The 22607-nt window shown below is 41.5% G+C and overlaps 3 protein-coding genes across 9 annotated transcripts; 2 read left to right on the top strand and 1 right to left on the bottom strand.

The window, feature by feature from the left end:
• Positions 1 to 370: 370 nt before the first annotated feature.
• On the top strand, positions 371 to 6420 carry LOC308112353 (acyl-CoA-binding domain-containing protein 5A-like; the record flags this gene model as incomplete). The annotated part of the gene is made up of 11 exons (XM_080467828.1): positions 371 to 482; positions 847 to 970; positions 1292 to 1364; positions 2621 to 2765; positions 2974 to 3012; positions 3360 to 3593; positions 4930 to 5145; positions 5397 to 5476; positions 5594 to 5777; positions 5954 to 6162; positions 6337 to 6420. The coding sequence occupies 11 exons, from the start codon at positions 371 to 373 to the stop codon at positions 6418 to 6420; spliced, it is 1500 nt and encodes a 499-aa protein (XP_080323954.1).
• Positions 6421 to 8267: 1847 nt separating this feature from the next.
• Positions 8268 to 17501, top strand: LOC308115299 (ATP-dependent zinc metalloprotease YME1L1-like). Of its 7 annotated transcripts, none has more exons than XR_013935676.1 (18): positions 8268 to 8470; positions 10178 to 10324; positions 10702 to 10882; positions 11525 to 11623; positions 11804 to 11913; positions 12525 to 12675; positions 12769 to 12855; positions 13139 to 13291; positions 13382 to 13534; positions 13691 to 13823; positions 14150 to 14212; positions 14395 to 14507; positions 14697 to 14856; positions 15041 to 15192; positions 15270 to 15396; positions 15496 to 15569; positions 15657 to 15743; positions 15824 to 17500. XR_013935676.1 is itself a non-coding variant. In XM_080472738.1 (18 exons), the coding sequence occupies exons 1-18, from the start codon at positions 8438 to 8440 to the stop codon at positions 15965 to 15967; spliced, it is 2163 nt and encodes a 720-aa protein (XP_080328864.1). In that variant the 5' UTR covers positions 8268 to 8437; the 3' UTR covers positions 15968 to 17501. The 7 variants fall into 7 exon arrangements, 4 of the variants coding, with proteins under 4 accessions (XP_080328864.1, XP_080328863.1, XP_080328862.1 ...); XR_013935677.1 differs by having other exon boundaries at positions 13118 to 13291; XR_013935678.1 differs by having other exon boundaries at positions 13118 to 13291; positions 13670 to 13823.
• Positions 17502 to 18151: 650 nt separating this feature from the next.
• ptchd3b (patched domain containing 3b) lies at positions 18152 to 21213 on the bottom strand (the record flags this gene model as incomplete). The annotated part of the gene is made up of 5 exons (XM_080467696.1): positions 18152 to 18165; positions 18291 to 19793; positions 20074 to 20219; positions 20296 to 20417; positions 20497 to 21213. The coding sequence occupies 5 exons, from the start codon at positions 21211 to 21213 to the stop codon at positions 18152 to 18154; spliced, it is 2502 nt and encodes an 833-aa protein (XP_080323822.1).
• Between the last annotated feature and the right edge of the window lie 1394 nt (positions 21214 to 22607).

Genomic DNA, 22607 nt, shown 5'->3' with positions numbered 1-22607 from the left:
ACAGATTCACCTCCGAAACATTGACTCTGGCTCATCCTTGACCGGAGTCGAGATTGGGCTCTCGGTTGCATATTGCAGGCATCAGGCTAATAAAATAATTATCACACCGGCGAATATGAACTTAACGGTGAGTTTCTTGCAGATCCGAGGTGGCATTTAACATTGATGCTTAGAATCTGTAATCCTTAAAACCCGCCACGAGTGATTGAAAAGACTAATTTCATTTTAAAATCTGCGTTTAACGAGAAAACAGTCTACCTGGTGGCTATAAGCTACTGTGGTGGCCACATCTCGCCCCACTTTGTGAACTTCCTTGATTTCTGTCCAGTAATTGACTTGTATGTCTTGTTGAAGATGTGAGGACTCCTCCATGTCATCCTGGTCTGGACTCAGCATGGCGGAGGAGGAGGAGGAGGACAAACGCTGCCTGGAGGCGCAGTTTGCTGCCGCAGTTAAAGTCATCCGGAGTTTGCCTGAAGAAGGTGACGACTTTCATCCATCTGCTCCAGTCCATACGGAGGGAGGGGAATGTGTTCAGTTGTCTTGCTGGGGACTGTGGAGTCTGCGCTTATGTCTGTGCATAAATCAATAGTGTGTCAACACTGCAGGTGACTGACCTACATGCAGAGCATTTAAGATCGGTCACTCTTGGGTGACCATCCATTTCATAAAACTGCTCTAAGCCTGAGAGTTGTTTAATTGAAACAGTCATGTCTTGGAGTTAAAACGATTTTCAAGGCATTCCCTACCCTCCGGTGCAATTTGTTTTTTCATCAAAATTACCTGAGAAACATCCTCTGTTGAAAAGTATGCCTTCACCATGTTTCTTTTATCTTTCTTTCTCAGGTCCTTTTCAACCATCTGATGACATGATGCTGATGTTCTACAGTTACTACAAACAAGCCACACTTGGCCCCTGCGATATTCCCAGACCCACTGGCTTCTGGGATACTCGGGGCAAAGCCAAATGGTATGCGTTTAGAATATTTACAACTAATGTCCACACACTGGGAGACAGAGCAGGCGTAACAGAGCTTTTTGCTATAAGTTGACACGATTTTGTAGAGGCTATTCGAAAGCCCTCCTCGTGTTTATTCTGAGAAAGAAAAAAAAGGCATTGGGCCTGCTTGTCAAACTTTAAGAGTAACCCAATGCAAAATGCATAATACTATGATGGATCGTCAAGCTGCGGTGCCAAATTAACTTCACTGAGATTTCTGCATTCAGCAACACAGATTCGTTCATTCATTTGTCCCAGTTATCATTTTGAACTGTGACTTTGTGTTGCCAGGGATGCCTGGAGGTCTTTAGGAGACATGACAAAGGAGGAAGCCATGAAGAATTATATCGAGGACATCCAGCTGGTAAGCCCTTTCAATGAAGAACTAAAGACGAATAAAAGCAGCATGCGGAATAATAAATGGCCAATTTTTTTACTCTTGACATTCATGTTTAATTTCCCATCAACCAGAGCCTTAGTTTGTGTTTGCTCTAAAGTATTAGCACTTTAAATGGCTTTGCTCGGACTATAAAATGTACCTGCTCTATATCAGCGGGTGCATTGTTATTAGATATAATACTTGATAATGCTTATTAGAAAATACAGCAGAATATAGGTACAGGCAGGCTGCACCTTGGGACAGGTCACCAGTCCATTACAGGGTAAACACAGAGAGACAGACAATCAACACCCTCCTATGGCAAATTGGTTTAAAAAAAAAAAAAAATTGAACTGTGAGAGAAAATGAGAATACCTAGAGAAAGCCCATGCATGCACAGGGGGAACGTGTGAACTCGTCACAAAAATTCCCGCTAAGCCCAGGCTCACTATAAAATGAGAGTGCTAACTCCGACACTACTGTCTAATCTGTAAAATGTCATTTTTCATCCATGTATAAGAACTTATATAAGGATGTAGAAGGTGCAGCATTGGACGTGTCCCAGGAGCCAGTTCAGTGCTATTTTATTTCAGTAAATGCAACATTTGTGAAAGAGAGCATGGAAAAATAGAGCAACACTGAAATAATGAAGATAATAGTACAGTCTGCCGCTTGAATGAGTCTGGAGCTGGACAGTCTGATGACCTGCGAAGTGTTTTTCCTGCTGGAGACTGTGGCCGTTGCTGTGGCTCTTATATGGAGAGAGTGAGCAGGGTAATTGCAGGCACCTTTGCCAGCATCCGCCTCGCTCCTACCATCCCCACTGTGCCCCGTTTCATCCTGAGGACAAAGCTGGCCTTTTCTAATGATCTTGTTAAGTCTTTAGATGTTCTTGGCTGCCAAACTGCTCCTCCAGTGTACAACGGCATAAAGGATGGTACTCAGCAAAACGGATTCATAGAAAGATCTCAGCAGCTGGTCGCTCTCACCAAAACGCTTCAGTTTACTCAGGAAGAGCAGTTGGCGCTGGCTTTTCTTTGACACGCTGCCAAAATCGCTTTAGACTTGTGAGCCGGGGATCGATGATTTAACACAACAAAACTTTATTGTCTAGATTTGTGAAATCATTTGAACAAATAAAATCAGATGAAACCTTTTTTTTTTTTTCTTTTTTTTTTTTTTTTTGAGGCATTGCTGCACGTCGGCAGGTTCACGTGTTTGCTGTTTGGTTTTTGTGTCAGATTTTGGAAACCATCCCCATCTCCGAGGAAGTGTCTGACCTGGTCCAGAAGCTGGGCAACTTCTACACAGAGGTAGAACAAGAAGACGAAGAGTCTGGAGAGGCAGAGGAGAGACCATTCACCAGGCCTTTTGCACATCATTCCGGTATCATACACAGTTGCAATTGTGATTCAGGATTTCTGCCAACGACGGAATTCAAAGTGATATTCAGTGATGATCTGGAGTGACGAATACTTGCTGGTTTTTTTTTTGTTTTGTTTAGTTTTTTAATCCTTTTTTGAAACACAAACAGCATTTCCCCCCCCAAACGCTGAGTCTTACATGTGTTTTGTTTTGTTTTTTTTATCACTAGATGGCCTGGTTAAACCCCATAAAAAACCAACAATGGAAGGCAAGTCTTTAGTGTCCACAGCTCTGTTGATAACTTTATGTAAGTCAGTTGCCCTCATTGCTGTGCAGTTTGACCGAAGGACCAATAAGTGTGCTTTGTCTGGCTTACGATGCAGATTATTTTGTATGCGTGTGAGACGTGTGTGATGCAGTGTAGTGTGTTGGTTTGTTGGCTTGCACCGGTAGCCGCAGTATGTGATATAGATTTAGTGCGCTGAAACTGTGACGCAACGTGCCACGTGAGCGTGCGCTTGTCTTTTTTTTTTTACTTTCGTGTCCGTTTTTTTAACGTGAACGAAGTTTGCGATTCACGACGTAATCGATAGTGTCTTCCTCCTCACTGTTCAGGCTATGGGGATCTGTGGGCTGATATACAAAATCCTCAAGAGAGAGACGAGGACAGCCTTGTTCACGGCAGCCTCAGTGGCAGTAGCGAGGAAGCAGTGGGAAGCAGAGAAAATAGTGAAGTCGAGATAAGGATGGAAAGTAGTGATTTGTGGAGAAGTGAGGAAGAGGAGAATGGTGATGACGAAGACAATACGCGCGATGGAGACGAGGAGGAGGAGGAGGAGGAGGAAAGAGGTACAATGTAGTTTTAGTTGACTGTTGTGTGCTGTGACGTCGGTTGGTTTCACACAGACGCCATGTAAACTGTTTGGTCTCATTTGCTGAAACAATCTCTGGCTATTCGCTTTACTGCGCAGTTTGTGGTTCTTTTCCTAGGTTTTACAGGGAGTAGTAAATAAACATCACCAAGAGCCTTAAAGGAGATAAAACATTAAGCCTGATTATTGTATTGCATTTGTTTTGTATCATTTTGGACTGAAAACAATTGAGTAGCAGCATTTAAATTATTTATTTTTGACATCTCAAGTTACCGGAACACCTTCAATCAATTTTATTTAAGTCTCAACAAGCTTCTTTTTTTTTTTTTTGACAGTCTTTGATAAGAAAAACTATGTAAAAGCACATTTTTTTGACCCAATATGACAGCCAAAGCCCGATCACAAGCTCTGAGCGCCCATAAACCCAAGTCACTAAAAATTCAAACATTCGATGTCTGAGATCCGGCAAAAGGTAGAAGATAGAAGTTCTTTCCTCATTTTCTTATTTGATTTAACGGAGGTTATTTAGGAGAAAGGGGATCTTGTAGATATAGTAGAACTGTCTATTGTGATTACTACCGAGACACGTTTACCTTTTATTTCTCACTCTCCACCAACGTATATTGTCTCAAAATTGTTTTACTTTGTTTTCACCTCATCATTATGTCCACGTGAATGAGGAGTGTCGATGTTTTTAAGACTTGATGGATCAGTTTATGATGAAACAGACGCATGAGTCCTTTTTTTGAGACCCGCCCCCACGCAATAAAAAGAGCAACACTTCAAACAATTCTGAACATGGTTCAATTCAGATGTTTGCTATAATCAGACCTCAATGTCTTTTATGATTGAAGCGATAAGTTTCTAACTTTCATAGTGTTTTTTCAGAAAGGAATGGCACCGACAGTCAAGGTCTAAGCTCACAGGACATGTTAAACTTTCACATATTTTAAAGCTGAACCATAACTCAGCTGAACTTGTTGTTAATTCAGTCAGTATTATTGATCTGAGCAATTATTTTGGTTGTATCTAACTTGAGAGAAGCATATTTTTTTTAGTTTGTAAGACTTAAGAATTTTAGTGGCTTACAACACACGTATCAGTTATTCAGAGAGACGTTTTTGTTTCATCATCTTTTGACACATTTAAAATATATCGACTCCAAATTTCTAACCTTATCCTTGTGAGATGAAGCCAAAATTAATTCTATAAATTACATCCACATTTAATATTTATAGCTCCACATGTAAGAAGTGTTCTTGTTTGATAACCCTTTGTCTTTACTACTGTCTCCTGCTTTTGTGTCGTCCTAGACTGGAGCCCTGATCCGAGGCTATTAATGGCGGAGGACAGGAGGTGGAGGTCTGACACCAAGGGCTCCAGCAGCAGTGTGGAGCCCAGCATGTCCTCCTTCACCAACGGGACACACAGTTCACTCAACAGTGAGATGGAGGAGGAGGAGCTGGCCTGTTCCATTGAACCCAGTGCAGCGTTTAATCCATACAGGCCTTTTAATGGACGCACGGGTGGTAAGATTGCACATGTTGAACTCTATACTGCATATCGAACCCTGTATGTAAAAAGGTATTTGAAATATTCCTTACTTATTGAGGGAAATTTGAATATTGAAGCAGATTTACTTCATTACCATGTAATACTGTATCCCTGAACATAATGTAAGCCACAGATCTGCGAGTTAGAAACATGTTGTATTGACCGAGCTTTTCTTATTAACCATGTTTTTGGTGTGTTTTGCACATTTGCCCTCGCGGTGACGTAGCTCCTGAGAAGAACTACCGGTCCACAGACTCGGATAATGAGGAATTCTGTGACTCCATGGAGCATCTCGCCATGGAAGAGGTGACACTTCCCCCATGCCACGCCAGAGTGCTGTGCTGCGTTTTGGTTTCAAGCATTCTTGTTTTGGTTTGTATCCTTTAATACTCTGGTTGAATCCTCTCTTCCCCCGTTAAGCAGCGGTCTACTTCAAAAGGCCTGTCACCTGGATCAGGAGGTTCCTCAGTCAGGCAAAGGGATCTTTGGTTTGAGAGCAACACCACTCCGACTGAGGTAGAGGATCAAGTACTCGTCAGAGATTCCTGCCTTAAGGAAGGGATTAGTTTGAGCCAACACAACAGCTCCTTGTCAAGAAGAGTAAGAGGTTAGGCAACAGTAATTTATACTGACACTCACTGTATCCTTAGTTCACCCTCCTCACCAAGGTATGCACTCACTGAACCTCCTAAGCGGTTGAAGGTCTTCAGTACGGTGACAAAGCAGTTTTTCCCACAAAGCATGTACTATCAACACCTTCTCATGTTTTTACTCATGCTCCAGGTTCAGATACACCAAGGACCGCCTGCAGCTCTGTGTGGCGTGTCAGTGTGGATACCGCCTGCCGTTGTGTATCTCATAGCAGATATTCTGTTGGTGCTACAAGCGGACACATCAACGAGCAAATAGCCACGGCTCTTTTGAGGCTGCAGCACGACATGGACAACGTGCTGCACAGGCTCCACACTCTGGAGGTGCTGACCAGGTCACAGGTGAAAGTTCCGGGGTGCACCCCGCATTATCGGGAACAAATGACACGTATTTGTGCCATATTTATAAATTTGTAAAACACAGTTGTACAAGTACGGGTATGCTCAATTGTTGTGGACAGTGTCCAGAATAACACTGTGTTTTAATGTGTTTGTTTCATTCATTTAATCTTTTAGTCGAGATCATCCTCACCATGTCAGGAGTATCCTGCAAATATCACACAAAAGGTCCTCTTCGTTCTAACGTTCACATTTTATTAGATGTAATTTTGTCATGATTTTTAATCTTGTCATTATTCTAAAGTATACTTAATGACAAATGACTCTTGTCAACGAGAAATAAAGTTTCTTTTTCCTCTGGTTTTGTAGTTCCTAAGACCGTCATGGTGGCCTTTTGACTTCTCTCCATTCACAGTCATGATGACTGCACTCTGGCCTCTGATTGCCCATTTGCTCATTCAACTTTACCTTCAACGAAAGAGAAGGTAAAAAGAAATTGGGGGAAAAAGCTTGTTAAAAGAACTTAAGGTTTTATCTTTTAGACCTACATAATAGACTAACAAAACTTTACTCTCTTCCCCCACACAGGAAAATCCCATGAAGTACCTGACAGCCGTCAGCATGAGTCAAACAACATGAACTCTGGATGAAAGTGATGCACTGACTGCCGTTGCTTTGTGGTTTTTCTCCAGCAGACAGAGTGTATTGAGCCGACAGTAGAACAGGACAGGCCGCATTAGATAAAGGGAGGGCCAGAAAGGTGTTTCAGGGACACTTGGCTATATAACGTAGCAATTTTACTTCATCCTACGTGTGTTTAACAAAGAGGCAATTTCTGCATTGTGTGTGCTGGCACAATTTACTTGTAGTGTAGCATGAGGTGGTGATCCTATGTACAACTCTGCAATCACCAGAAACTCATTACAGAGTTCACAGAAGTCTTAATTTAACATAAACCCATAAATCATTAGAGTATATTTGCTGTGGTAGATGAACCGAAAGAGTTCTCCAATCTGACATGGACAGTTATTCTATTTATTTTATATTAAATTTGTTTTTTTGTTTTTTTTAAATTATTATTATTATTATTTTTAATTATTATTGACACCCCATTTGATTTCTTTATAACTAAGGACATGGGTTTCTTATACTGTATATGAAGTCTCACATATATATGTTTCAGGGGTATTTAAAAAACCAAAAGGACATTTAGAATGAATAATATTGTTAGTCGTGTGTTAAAGTGTATAATTAATTATGTTATAGTTTGAGTGCGATGATAAAAAAAGTTTGCACTCTTACCAAATGGAAATATAGAGTACAGACAATCCATAGCGACAGTATATGTAAATACTAGTTTCTTGTCAGTTTACAGTGAAATACATATAAATCCTTAGTTTAAACAAAGCCACAGTGCTTACTATTGTAAAATATGAATATTTGATTCACATTTAAAAGTGCAATAAACATATTCTTGGTACAAACATGTATTTTGTGCATTGTACAGTATATGTGTATTCTTTCTCACCAATGTTCCAATATAGACAATCCTATAAATCTAGTTAGTATTTATGAACTTCATCATACTAAACCGGACAGCGCTTAACAAAGGGTCCCCGACTCCATACTCCTGGAGCACCCACCACAGGACGTCCCGAGGGACACGGTCGAACGCCTTCTCCAGATCCACAAATCTCATGTGGACTGGTGGGGTGAACTCCCATGAACCCTCGAGCTTCCGCTGGAGAATATAGAGCTGGGACGAAACCAGGACGAAAACCGCATTGTTCCTCTTGGATCCGAGGTTCGACTAACGGCCACACTGCACCCGACCCCTACGATAGCCTTTGTGGGTTTCGATCCCCACTGTATAAAAAAATAAAACATCCAAACACTGCTGCATGAAGATGAGTCTTGTTAGAGCCCAGTATGTAACAACGACCCAAAATGTGAGAACGACCTGAATTGTTATAAAATATACTGTAATAAAACTGATTAGTAAATAGGATTTTTAGACTAAAAGCCATTCTGCTCCACACTCCCATTCAGAAGGTGGCGGTTTTGCACCCAACCATGTATGCCAACCGCGATAAAACAACAGAAGATGCAGAAGAAGAAGTGTGCCGTCACATCCGGTTCACTGTACCGCAGAAGTCCCGAGTCGGACTTGATATGCCCGCTGTGCAACGGCAAAGTGAAGCAAACGCAGATCTTTAAACTTTCAGGGACAGTGATACAACTCTTGTGGCTTAACGGCGGTTCACCGGTGCCCTGAACAATGTTTTCATTGTCAACTTCAGTCCAGCCGCAGGTGAGGACGCCAGAAGCCGAGCTAGCGCAGTTAGCATTGTTGTTGTTTCGCCTCAAGCCCGGTTCAGTTCCGCTCAGCTCACTAGTAGGCAGGGTTTACCTCAACTTTACTGTCACAAAGTGGATTTGTTTAATTATTTTAAAGTAAAGTCAGGGCTGTGGTCCGTTAGAGAAATTTGGGCCAGCTGGCTAAAGTGACAGCTCGTGTGTCCTCTAATGTCAAGCAAACTGCGTCAGTTTGACTCCAGTCGTTTCCACTCGAGGCCTGTACGAGAAAACAAGTTCAACATATCCAGCTTTTTTTTTTGTTAGTTATTACAAAAAAGTTGTTACTTTTCTTAATCAAACACGGAAAGCCCCGGTTAATCTGGTTGAGCCGGGTTTGATCAAGCTGCTGCTCTTTCCTGTCCAGTTGCAGGAGGTGTTTATAAGCCACAACACTGTCGGAACCATGAATGAGAGACACCGTACGATTCATCTTTATCAATTAATATCTGCAAATAAGTCAGCCACAAATTTAGATTTCTATAAATTACCTCCATCAATATCCAGGGTATGGTCTGAAATCTTCAGGGATCCTGATGAGTAGAACACCATGACGAACAAACAGTATGAAGATTTTGGGGATGTTCTTGCTGCAGAGAGTAAATAAGTCATTGATAATCACGTGAAACTGATCATAATAATAATTGTGAAAGTCGATGGAGTTTCTTCTCAAACATAAGATTCAAATAACACTGGCGTTTAAAACATTGTCAGACTCTGATTTGTAATGTAACCTTTTGTGAAATTATTAAGTAATTGTAGTTAATATTTAATAAGTTTTTTTTCTCTATGTGCTTAAAAATTACTGCAGAGATCACATATATTGTCAAAAATGCAACTTTTTGGCTGTGATTGTCCACAGTTAAAATGCATATAAACAATCTCAAAATAGAATGTAAATGAGGCTCTGTCATTCAATAAATTCAAGCTTTAACCCGGGTTTAAGCAAAAGTGCAACAGCAACTACAGAAACCCACAAGTATTGGTAGAAGGAAACTCCAAAAATGGCACAAAAAAAAACTGTGGGGAGATGAAAATGCTAAATAAAAATCTTTTTTTAGCTACAAATTCGATTTACCGATTAAATAGATTTTTTTGCCAGCCCTATGCTATTATTAGCCAACACTGAGCAAACTTTGATACCCTGATTGGCTGCAGAGTTGCATTTCACAGTAAGACACATGCTTGTTTTTACAAGTCAGGAGCAAACTATTGTAGTCATTCAGCCACTGCTGTATAGAGAACAACTGGCAAAAGAAATACCGCCCAACTGAATAGGTTTTGTTGATGAAGTCGCTTGTACACCATGGACACTGAAGTGTATTGGAGAAGCCAAATTATATAGAAATATGTGGTCTTGTTTATGTCTGACAAGTCCAGCTGCAACACTGAAAAACATATTGTGATGGTCTTGCTTGCATATTTTATAAAACATAAAAGCTTGTGAGACATGCAGTAAGTGATTTTACAAGTTCTAAAATCTGAAGTTACCGATACCTTTGAAGTATTATCCCATGCTACGTACTTTTTATTTAATCGTATCCCTGTTGTTTCTGTATTATTTGTAGGAGTCTTGAAGTTCTAAGTATTTGGATTTCAAATAGTTCTATTTCATTATGTAAAGCATATTTTTCACTCACGTTTTGATTTCATGTGGTTGCAGGTGACTGTACCCCTGAGTCACCTCATCAACGTCCTCCACTCTCTGAAGAGCTCAGTGAGAAGCAGCAACAGCAGCAGCAGCAGCGCCAGCTGCAAATCAAGAAAACACAAAGAGCATCCGTCAGACTCGAGCCCTCACGGTACTGAGGTATGCAAGCCTTTATATCCTGCTCAACAAATTAAACGTACATTCACTGGTTCCATACGCCAAATTACCCACAGATCTATAAACAAAGAGCAAATGAGATTAATGGTGGTTGACTGGGAAAGACAGTTAGAACAAGATTTGTAGGGATACAGAAGAAGTTTGGATGTGGAGCCTATTTTGGAGATTTGGGGCTGCTACTGAAGAACTGGATCAGCTTGATTTTAAACTCTAAAGGAGAAGCATACATCTAAGTATATGTATTTTATTCATATGTTTACTAGTACATCAGTAACAACGAGTGTAGTTCCATCTCCACAGTGAGCTGCTTTGCTGATTAACTTTACAATAATTGCAATGGAATCTCCATCTGTCTTTAGCCCCTGTTGAGCCTCCCGGAGCTCGGTTTATCAGAACTGGGAACGCAGCAGCTGACTGAGCTTGTGAACCGTGTGTTGCCACGCTTGAGCCCACAGGAGGCGCCACTTCCATTCGGTGGCGGCCAAACAGCCTGGAGGACATCGCACATCTCCGCAAACTCTTTTCTTCACAATAAGCATGGTAAGGGAGTGCAGCTCTGTGCCTTGTATCAGTTAATTTGTTGGAATATGGAAGAACGATTCAGAACTTTTCCCTTTAAACCTGAGAACTGAAAACGCTCTTCACACCGACATGATTCTATGTGGCTAAAAAATGTAAAACGTGACTTGAGCTTTATGATCGAACTTTCACAATAACGATTTGTTAAGCTGTATGCACTCATGGGATTATTGTGGTGTTTTTTTTTTTTTTTTTATACTTTAATCAGCTGAGAACTCAGTTGCTATAGAAATGCATGGCGGAGCCTAACCAGCTTTAGGAATTCCTCAGTGGCGATGATCTGCTGCAAGAATCAGTTGTATACATGCTTCAGTCCAACCACAGCTTTCAAGAACAGAATAGTCACATCAGTTTGAGTCAAACCAAACCTGGCAAATGTGAACATAGCATTTAGAGATGTAATAATTTGTAATAATGTAATTAATATTTGTGACTTCTAAATCTTTGCTTATCAGTAAAAAAAAAAAAAAAAAAACATAAATAACTTTCTGTATCTGTACCTGGATGACTGCATCATTAGGAGCAGTTTGGTTTGTATGTCGCTGAGGAGAAAGTTGGTCCTGAGCACATCTAAAGGTGCCCTCCTCTGTTCTTTTTCCCCAGGCTTCTTATGGAGTCCCATGCCAACGTCCTCACTCGTGTTCATGCGGCAGCAGCCTTCACTCCTTCAGTCTGTGTGCACAGAGCTGCAACACGGGCCAGGTAACATATCAGTTGTTAACAGAAGCAAGATATTGAATGAAACAACAGATAAACTTTACTCCGATGTATATGATCGTCCGTGTGAACAGTGAATATAACTGGACAGTCCAGTCCGTGCACAATGTTTGAGTGGATTTGGTGTGTGGAAACGTGACCCGTTTTCATTCTTCTTATTCCAAGTGTTGGTTCAGAGAAGAGGATTTAAGACTTTAAAGAGCAAAACCAGACGAGTGCAGTCGGCTTTCCAGCGCCCCGTGGAATCTGAAGGCTTCACGCCTTCTTTTATGAAGGTATATACGTGCAAAGACTTTCCAAGTCCTTATTGTTATTGTCTTGTGTAACATGTTCATTACATTTGATTCTCAATTCTAAATGAGCTGTATATGTGTGATAATTCCAGTTGTTATGACATATTATGCCCGTACTACATTTTCACCTAAATACCAGAAAAACCCACAATGTCAAACAAACAGAAATTCAGATGTTAATTTTCTCATTTAATGACTGTAGATCGGGTGTGTGTTTTCAACAGGAATGGGAAGCTCGTATTGCAAAATAATATGACTAGCTTATGAGAGAAAAGCTCCACCTTTCTGCCCGCTGCTACTTTTTAAATTTTCTGGATTTCTTTAGTGGTCATAGAGTTATGGTTATGACAATTCTGCATCCTGTCAGGGGTGAGAGGGTAAGACAATATGGGTTAAGATGAAATGACCCACCATCACTGCTGTTAATTTAAAGTCTTTTGGGTGCAAAGATGAAGAGAAAAGAATTTTAGCTGATTGATTTTATGGCTCGTATTTTTCACCAACAATTATGTTTTAATTTGTATCTTGAATAAATAATTTTCTTGTAGTGTCAGTGTGATTGTCTTGCTGAATAGTCTCGTCTTGAACTGCAGGGCTTTCTCACGCGTGACAAGGGCGTCGACGTAGAAAGTCTCGACAGCATTTTGAAGGACAAGAACATACCGGCTTTGCAGCAGGATGCCTTCAAGAGAGGCTTTGCTGATGGTTTCCTGAAGGCTCAGGCTCTGACCCAACGCACTCAAGGCAAGTTTTGACACGAGCACATTGAGCGACACGCCTAGCGATCACACCGCCATCACACATTACCTGCTACTAATGTGTGGTTGTCCTGCGTAGACACTCTGAGGAGGAGGACCCGGCTCGTCCTGCTGGTGCTGCTTCTCATTGGGCTCTACGGCCTTTCCAAGAATCCCTTCATATCGGGTAAAGGCTTCGTTTACCTTCTTCATTTTTAATTTTATTTTTTTATTGTGTTGCCTACCACATTTACTAATATGTAAATATTAGCAGGGGGAGGGTGCATACTAAGTTTGATTTTGCTGAACCATTTGCCATGAATTCTAACACTCATCAAAGTCTATTGACCATGTGGTTGTTAAAGCTCTTGTCGAAAGCCGTGTTTGTGGAGTTGATTAACCCTGTGGTGTGCTGTGATTTCGAACTTTAATCTAACCATTTTGGACAGTGCGGTTCCGAACCCCATCAGGCCTCGACTCAGCCGTGGACCCGGTGCAGATGAAGAACGTGACCTTTGAGCACGTTAAAGGTGTGGAGGAAGCCAAGAATGAACTGCAGGAAGTGGTGGAGTTCCTCAAAAAGCCACAGAAGTTCACAGCTTTGGGAGGAAAACTGCCGAAAGGTGGCTTGTCTTTTGACATTCACAGTTCGGCCGTGTCGTCATCTCTGCTTCATCCGTGATCGTCTCATCTTTAGCCTTTCGTCGCTGTAGGTGTTCTACTTGTGGGCCCGCCAGGGACGGGAAAGACCCTCCTGGCCAGAGCAGTGGCGGGAGAGGCGGATGTGCCATTTTACTATGCCACTGGGTCTGAGTTTGACGAGATGTTTGTTGGAGTGGGAGCAAGCCGCATCAGGAATCTGTTCAGTAAGTTGTTGTTTTTTAATCATAAAGAATCACATCTAAAAGGATCATATAATACTATTTGTTCCTGCCTTAGCTGCCAGTCGTGCATGTAAATTGGGATGCGATGAAGAGAATTGTGCTGAATATTGAATGTAGATTTCTTTTTGTATTTTATAGGAGAGGCTAAATCCAATGCACCCTGTGTGATCTTCATTGATGAACTGGACAGTGTGGGTGGGAAAAGGATAGAGTCTCCCATGCACCCTTACTCCAGACAGACCATCAACCAGCTGCTTGCTGAGATGGATGGGTAATTTAATCATATATGTTACACACTAACATGTCGGGTGTTGATTTGTTTGAACTCATCGGGAATTCAGCACGTTATTAAGACCTGTCGCTGGGAGTCATCAAGGTGATCCCAAACGTTTTTAGGAAACGATATATTTCAGTCTGATTGAGGTTTTTATGCTACTGAGACTTTCAATAAAAACAGAGGGGTCAAGCTCAATGTAGTAACATATTAAACTTAATAGAAATCTCTTTTTAGGGCTCAGTATAGATTAAGGGTCATTTGATTGTGTGATGAGGGAACATTGCTGCAGACTGACATGCCTGGATTTTTATATTTTCTAGATTCAAACCGAATGAAGGTGTGATCATCATTGGTGCAACCAACTTTCCAGAAGCTTTAGATAAGTACGTTTCACCTCTGTCATCTTTTTATTGCACTGAAAATGTCGGTTTGCAGAGCACATGTAAAAATGTCAAGGTTTACGGCTTCAGCGACAGCTGTTAAGAGTCAGTATAAATAATGGACTTCAGTCGCCACTGTGTTCCAGTGTTGTAAGTTTAGACTAAACGATTGACTTTCTTTTAAGCGCCCTGATCCGTCCAGGGCGCTTTGACATGCAGGTGACTGTTCCCAAACCAGACGTGAAAGGACGCACTGAGATTCTCAACTGGTACTTAAAGAAAATCAAAGTGGATCCAGGTATGTCGCCTCCTCCCAATCCCAAATATTAATTCATGTTTGTTTTTATTTATTTGATTTAAAATATGACGACCGTTTCATGATGTTTCAATTCATCAAATAATCTTTTTAACAGGGTTTGGTTGTTTTTCAATAAATGTGACCATTGAACATGTTCACACATACAGATGTTTTCTCTCACATTTGCAGCTATTGAGGCCAACATTATCGCCCGTGGCACCGTGGGATTCTCTGGCGCCGACCTGGAAAATCTGGTCAACCAGGCGGCCTTGAAGGCAGCAGTCGACGGCAAAGACATGGTCACCTTGAAGGAGCTGGAGTTTGCAAAAGACAAAATCCTCATGGGTTGGTTAGTTATTGCTGGAGTTGAAACACAGACGTAATCCCAGCTATTAAAACGAGTTTAGATGATTATTGTTTAAATCCTCATAGCGTCACTGTCGTCAAAGTCACAGCAGTAGTTTAAAGAATCATCATCATCATCATCATCATCATCATCATTACAACTGACAACTGTGTTTTCTTCCCCAAAGGCCCCGAGAGGAGGAGTGCAGAGATAGACCAAAGGAACAAGCTCATCACGGCGTACCACGAGTCCGGCCATGCAATCGTAGCGTACTACACCAAAGATGCCATGCCCATCAACAAGGCAACCATCATGCCCAGAGGCCCCAGTCTGGGTCATGTAAGGACACCTCCATCCGTCTTGGCATACAGAACTGGAACATCAGAACTGTGATTTTTAAACGTCCTGTTTCCCAGGTGTCCATGCTTCCAGAGAACGACCGATGGAGCGAGACGCGCTCCCAGCTTCTGGCCCAGATGGATGTCAGCATGGGCGGTCGAGTGGCAGAGGAGATTATATTTGGCCATGAGTACATCACAACAGGTGGGACAGACTCAACCGTGGAGCAATGCTAATGTTTTACCAAAGGAAAAGATCTGGGACAGGTGGGAATTCATGGTGGACTTCTTACTTCTTCTTTAGGAGCATCGAGCGACTTCGATAGTGCCACCAAGATTGCAAAGCTGATGGTGACCAGATTTGGAATGTGTGAAAAGGTTGGACGCTTCAAAAGCAAACTGAAAACAAACGTCTTGTCACTAAGCTTTTGCGTTTGTGTAACGGCTTTACCCGTTGTTTTGAAGCTGGGAGTGATGACATACACCGATATGACGGCACAAAGTCCAGAGACACAAGCCGCAGTGGAGAAAGAAATCAGGGCCTTGCTGAAGGTTTGTGGGATTTATCGTGACATCAGATCTACCTCCTTTCAGGCGTTTCTCCTGATACACTTCCACCTTGCTTTCTTCAGGAGTCTTACGACCGAGCCAGAGCCCTGCTGAAGTCTCACGCTAAGGAGCACAAGAACCTGGCCGATGCTCTGCTCATGTATGAAACTCTGGATGCCAAAGACATCCAGCTGGTCCTGGAGGGAAAGAACCTGGAGACCAGATGAAAGCAGCAGGTTCGGGGGTTACACAGGGAAGGACGGACTGGGAGACGGGGGTATCGGGTCTGCAGACATGTGCTCATGTTGGATTCTGTATGTCACATCTTCATGCTGTCATCTTTGTGAAATCTCATTATTCTCCCCAGATAAATCCTGCAGTCTTCAGAAAATCACAAGTTTGCTGCCTTTCAAATGTGATTAGCAGTTTGTTGTAGATTATTTGTGATGAAGAGTTAAAGTGTAAATGTGAAAGATGTTACTCAGGTCACTTTATTAGTGGTTGGGGAAAAAATATCACATGAATGTAAATATGTACCTCAATTATATAATCAGCATCCGGATACAATCTTTTTTTTTTTTTTTTTTTTTTTTAGGTGTTTGCAAGCAGTTGAATAAAAACAGAATGTTCCTGTTAAGTGATTTAAATTCAAATTCAGTAGATGTGAATTGGCCAAAGCACAATTTCAAAATAAGGGCATCCAGAATTTAACCAGATCTCAACGCATGTTTCATTTATCCTCCAGTGTTTGTCAGGTGTTTTGTGTCCGGGGTGGTGGGAAAGTTCATATGTATCCATCTGACGCGCCCGCTTTGCCACTCTTACCATGTCGCATTCTCTCCTTTCAAAGGCGGCCTTTTGTAGAATGTATCAGGAGTGTCGACCTTTTGAAGTGGAAAGTGCTCACAATCCCTCAACCCTTTGCATCTGTGTACAAATATAAAATTGTTCTTGTGCACTCGATGTCATTAATTTATGCTGTATGTACATATGAAGTCAAACGCTGCTCAGCCCTACAAAGCTTTGCTGCCAACATCAGCTGTATGTACATAGACAGAGGGATGGAAACTTTAGGGTTTTAAAATTGTAAAGTTGTTGGCCTAATTTATTTTAAGATAACTAGATATTCAGAGGTCTAACTTCTGAATTCTTTCCCAGCTGTATATCCTTTTTTTTTCTCCCTTGTCACTGTCAGTGCATGCAATAAAAAACCCAAACGACTCAGACAAACCAAAAAGCGATTTCTGCCAGTCATTGTCCATTTCTGTCTCTCTCACTTCTCAGCTCGAGTGTCAACAGCTGTTTCACCTGCATAACTTGCTGTTTAGTGAACACAACATGCTCAGTGAGGTTTATGAGCAGTGCGGCCGGGTTTGAAAGAAGACGTGAGACACATGATGTTAATGCGATTTATTTTGAGGTGACATTTGTGACAACATGACGTTAAAAAAAAAAAGCAAAGTCAGCAGGAATTTCGTTTAACGATTCTTGTAAATCTTTTACCGAATGTGGAGTCATTTCTGTTTCTTTAGAGATAATCACCTGCATGTTGTTCTTCATTGTGTTTTCTTTTGCTTCAACTCTCCAACATTGCCCCTTTAGTTATGTTTACTGTATATATTCTAGTATTATAGAAAAACACTGTATATACATGTATAGTAGGGCTTCACGATGGGCTCACCGCTGTAGCTCTCTTCAGTGTGATGACAATGGCAAATGAAAATGTATGCTGCTGAATAAAGGGAAACAATCATAACGACAACCATGCAGTGAATGTGGGTCACTCTGGGATGGGAATCTGTGCCATAAAGAAATCACATGCATGAGGTATGAATGAAACTTATGACACTGCACGAGAAAATTTTGAATCTGAAATTCTTAACTTGGGCTGGTTTCATGTTTTTATGAACACCGATCTGTGATTTCAATAAGTTGTTTTTTTGCCAGATATAGAATAGAAAATATTCCCAAATAATCTCTGGATTTCTGTGTTTGATGTTGTAGTTTTTTTTTTTTTATATTGACCCTATATATGGCTCAGAACTTTCAAGAGCTTTTATTTGGCCTGAAAATGACCAGAAACATCTACTTTGGTTTGAATGAATTGTGCTGAAATATGCATTGATCTTGTGAATTTAGTGGGGGGGGGGCGCAAAGACGTCACAAAGTAACAGCTGAAAAATTAGTGAGTATAACAACAAAATAATTGTTTCTAAAGTACAGATATCTATGTTAAATCTACATTTAAGGTTCTCAAAATGGGAAAACATAAGATTTAAATCAACATAATGAATTAAATGAAACACTGAATGACGTGCAGCAGTGGCACCAATCTCTCTAAATGTGAGGGCAACAAATTACCAGGGGAAAAGATCAAGGGGGTGTGGGGATGGGTGGGGACTGTGGAGGAATCAAGTGATCCGCCCTGAGGAGATGAGCAGAAAAACACAGAAGTGTCCAATTGTTCAACTAATGTAAGTAAACCAGAGAATTAACTGATCATGAAGCATACCGTGTTTCAGATGAGTTTGCTTTAATGCCACTTCCTACAAGCGCCCAGGACGGTCAGAAACACTGGTATAAACACCAAACTATGGAGCAACCCAAAAGCAATCGCAAGAAATACAATCCTGAAGAAAGTCCTGAAGATGTACGATCCAGATACGGAAAGCGCAACCACTCCGAGAATAGTGGACAATCCTCCCTGCAGTATTGGAAAACCCAAATGAGCCAGAGCGTCTGTAGCTTTCTCATTAACATCACATTTAGTGCTGGAAACGAAAGCGTAGGAAATATGTGCCGAGAAATCAACGGAGAAGCCGATGCACATGACCAAGTTGATCATGGAAATGGAGTCTAGATTTACACCCCAGAGTGACATGAACCCGGTCACGCCGAGCATGACTGAACCAATTGCAAACGTTACCCATACCGAGCAAAGAGGATTGGGTATCAGTACAAGAGACACGGGGAGCATCACAATCACAGCAACCAGGACGGTCTGAAGGGCGTTACCCATGATGACTGTGTACTGATCGAAGTAGATGAACGCAGGGTGGTACACCAGAAGCTCCACTGGACACTCCGCCGCTGTTTTCCTCAGTCCGGTCATCAGGTCTTTCGTGGTCGTTTTGTTGAGCGTTTGAATGAAAAAGCGAGATGCCTGGATGCCGCCGCCCGCAGTCAGGTTGACGTCTTCTCTAAACGAGGGGGTGAGTTGCAGAAATCTGGGGAGATGGGTGTGGAAAGACCCCCGCGAGCTTATGTTCAGATTCAGTGCTTGTGTGTATTCTCGGTAGGACGTGAACCAAGCCAATGTGCTGTTGACAAAGTTCAGACTTTCAAAGTTTGAGATGCATGATTGCAGCTGCCTCTGTTCATCTCCTTCCCAGTAGGCGAATGATCGCTTCACCGCCACCATCACATTGCAGCTGTATTCGGAGAAGTGCTCCCTTTGATGGTTGTAATATGTAATGATGTAGGAATCATCCAAAGCCAGGTGCTTAATGTCGAGTCCTTCCTTTAACGTGAACACACCGTAGATACTAACAGCCAGATAGGCCACATAAATGACGATAATACAAGCTTTCATGAGTTTATGGGTCAGACATGGGCCATAAAAATGCTCAAAAATATAACTTACAGGCTCAGTTTCCTCCAATTCAGTAATTTGATTGTAGCGACCCCCGACACAGCACACGTTGAAAGCTTTCGAACTACTGGGTGGGAGGTCTTCTGGGATTTTCGTGCAGGTGAACCAGTGCTTGTTCCCTGCTTCCCTCTGTCCATTGAGAGCCATACAGGCTCCCAGGAAAGTGACACTGTACAAATAGCAGAAGCACACAGAAACACCAGCGTAGAGGCAGAAGGATTGCACCGAGCCAAAGGGTGAGCTGTAGCCCATGAAGAGAGCCAGAGCGTCGGTCAACGTCGTGATGGAGATCGAAATGGCAGCATCCCTGTAGGTGTCAGCAAGCCGGTCGGGAACGCCGTCCAGAACACGAGTCCTCTGCCAGCAGGAGATCATGATGAACATGTCATCGAGTCCAATACCTTGAGAAGTAACAAGAAGGGAAATAGGTTATTTGGATTAGCCACTCCCTGGTTCTTTGAAAGGTTTAAATGTGGTTTAGTAGATGCTGTGAACTGTATTTAAAAACTGATTTATCACATTGGCAAGTTAGTTTTCATCAAAGTTATAATTTTTTATTCCCAGATTGTCATGTAAAGTGAGATTTTGTTTGGAATGAAAAGTTGACTGGATTATGTAGGAGCCAACAAGCAAAGCGATGTTTAGGACTCACAGGCTTCTACCAACTGAATGTACACTTACCTAATATCAAGAAAGGACAGGAGGCAGCCGTCATGACAAATGGTTGACCCAGCAACAACAGCACACCAAAACCACTCAGGACTGCAAGTCCGGCGGAAAAAACTCCACACAACGCCACCCACACCTTCGTCCTTACATTGTCCAACCTAGAAAAGAGAAAGAGAGACGTTAGAAAAAGAGTTCAAAACTCATTTGAAAATGTGTGCGAGATATCTTACCGACCTCCAACTGGTTAGAATTGAGAATATGATGGCGATGGCATAGGTAATGGAGAATAAATGGATAACAGATGATGGAGTTTTCTCAAATTCCCACTGCATTGACATTGAGGTGGAGTAGGACACCTAGAAATGGACCCAGATTCCTCTTAATAAACAGCAGCATGGTCATTTACAGCAAAAAATGAGGGCTGATGTGACTTACCTCAGCAGAATTCAATGATTCATTTGAGATCAGATCGAGGAAGCCTTGGAGCCAAAGGTCTGTTTTTGTTTTGTCTTCCTCTAAATAGTAGTAGAGCTGCACAGCTTCGGCACTTCTGACAATCGAGCTCTCAGGAATCATTTTCACACTTCCCAGACTTAAATACAAAGGGAAGCTTCGGACGTCAGAGTGAAACCATGGGTACGTCAAACTGATGGAGTCAATTCCAGTGGCGTTGTGTTCAATGACATCGAGGAAGTCATTTGAGATGCAGGATCCCAGCGCTTTAGCACAGACATCCACGTATTTGAAGGACTGGTTGTCAAATTGCATCGCCATGTCTCTGATTTTCAAGTCCAAATCTAAGATTTCCTGAAGTGAATCCGCCGTCAGGATATTCCTGCTGTTTGTCGCTATGACCGTAGCATAGTTTCCACCCCTACTCAGCCGAAAGCTGGAAAACATGGAGCCATTTGCTGGAAACGTTCCCTCAATGTATTCCCTCTCCATCTTGGCTGGTCCACCTGAAGGTGTGAACTGCTCCTCGATGTCATTTGACATTCTGACTTTGAGGAGGTAAAATCCACTTCCCAGACTTATTGAGAAGAGAAGAGGGGTGATGACAAACCACCAAGGATGTGATCCGACAAAATGACCCAAGGTCCTGAAACAGATTCGGAAAGGTCTCTCGATGCAATCGGTGTGGAATCTGGCCATAGCTGGAAAGCCTGGCGTCCCGGCGAGCAGTCAAAAGCAAAAAAATACAATCAAATAAAACCACTGCTCCTTCTTCTTGCCACACTCAAACTATGCAGACGTATTTATTCTGCTATGGATTCTTTTCAGCTACACCGGGAGCTTAAATTTACATAATCACAGGCCCCGCTCCTCTTTGAAATGAGCAGTGACAGATGTGGTTGGAGGAAAAGCTGAATCAATGAGCCTATTAAGGAAGAGTAGCTGCACTATGGTTCACCGGCTCCTTTCATGGTAAAACTCTGGTTTCCTGTTGCTCAGCCCCCAGGTGATTCCCTTTCGTGGTTGAGGTAAGATAAGAGTTTTTCGAAAAAGGAGCCTTTTGAGGATGGATGCACAACAGCACAGGCACAAAACAAAGAGGTGTTGTGCTCTATAATGCGGCTCTTTATTCAAATGCATCCTGTTGGCGGAGTTTTCCTGGTTGGACTTCCATGCAAACCTTTTAATCTGGCCTGAAGGGTAAACTGGCTGACAGTACAGAAAGAGTATACAGATTCTAATTTAATTTAAACAAAAAACAAATAAAAATCTAATTTTCATAACATTTATAGACAATAGAAATTATTTCTGCAATTTTTGATTTAAAAACTCCCCTGTATCACATAGATGCTGTCTTGTTTGAAGATTTAAATTATTTTTCCCACTCATATTTGTATATCATAATACAATTAATTGTTGCTAATGATTATATTTGTTACTGAATTGCATACTATTAACTATACATGGTGCAAATGTGGATGTTTCTAAATAAAAATAATAGAAGTAAAATTCAAAATCCCATGCAAAAGTTGTCAAAATGCCTTTGGAACAATAAACAAAACTAACTGAACAAACAAAATCATAAAAGAAATCACTTATTGGAATAACTGGAACTGTACCATCAAAACTCTTAGTAGTTAAGAAATTCAGGGGCACCTAAAATAAATTAAAAGGCAAAGAAAGCCACGTTTAGTTATATACTGTAGCACCATTCAGACATGAAGCAATTTACACTGATTCACAATGAAAGAAAAGAAATACATTAAAACCAGGCCATTAAGAAAAGAATAAACATACTAAGAACTTTATCATGACAAAGGCAAAATAAGTGAAGCCTATTGTTAAATGAAAGTCTGAGCAAATAATGGTGTTTTAAGGCCTGATTTAAAAGAAGTGAGTGTGTCAGCAGTCCTCAGGTATTCAGGAAGTTTGTTCCACTAGCGAGAAACGTAGAAACTAAAAGCTGCTTCATCTTGTTTGTTTCTGACTCTGAACTGTGAGGATTCTGAATGATCTGCAGCTGGCTGACACATTTTTAACTTACATATGTAAACCTGTTGTTACTGTAATCCAGTCTACTGAAATACGTGAAC

Source organism: Lipophrys pholis (assembly GCF_963383615.2).
Source record: "Lipophrys pholis genome assembly, chromosome: 1".
Lineage (NCBI taxonomy): Eukaryota > Metazoa > Chordata > Actinopteri > Blenniiformes > Blenniidae > Lipophrys > Lipophrys pholis.
This window is presented reverse-complemented; position numbering and strand designations above follow the sequence as displayed.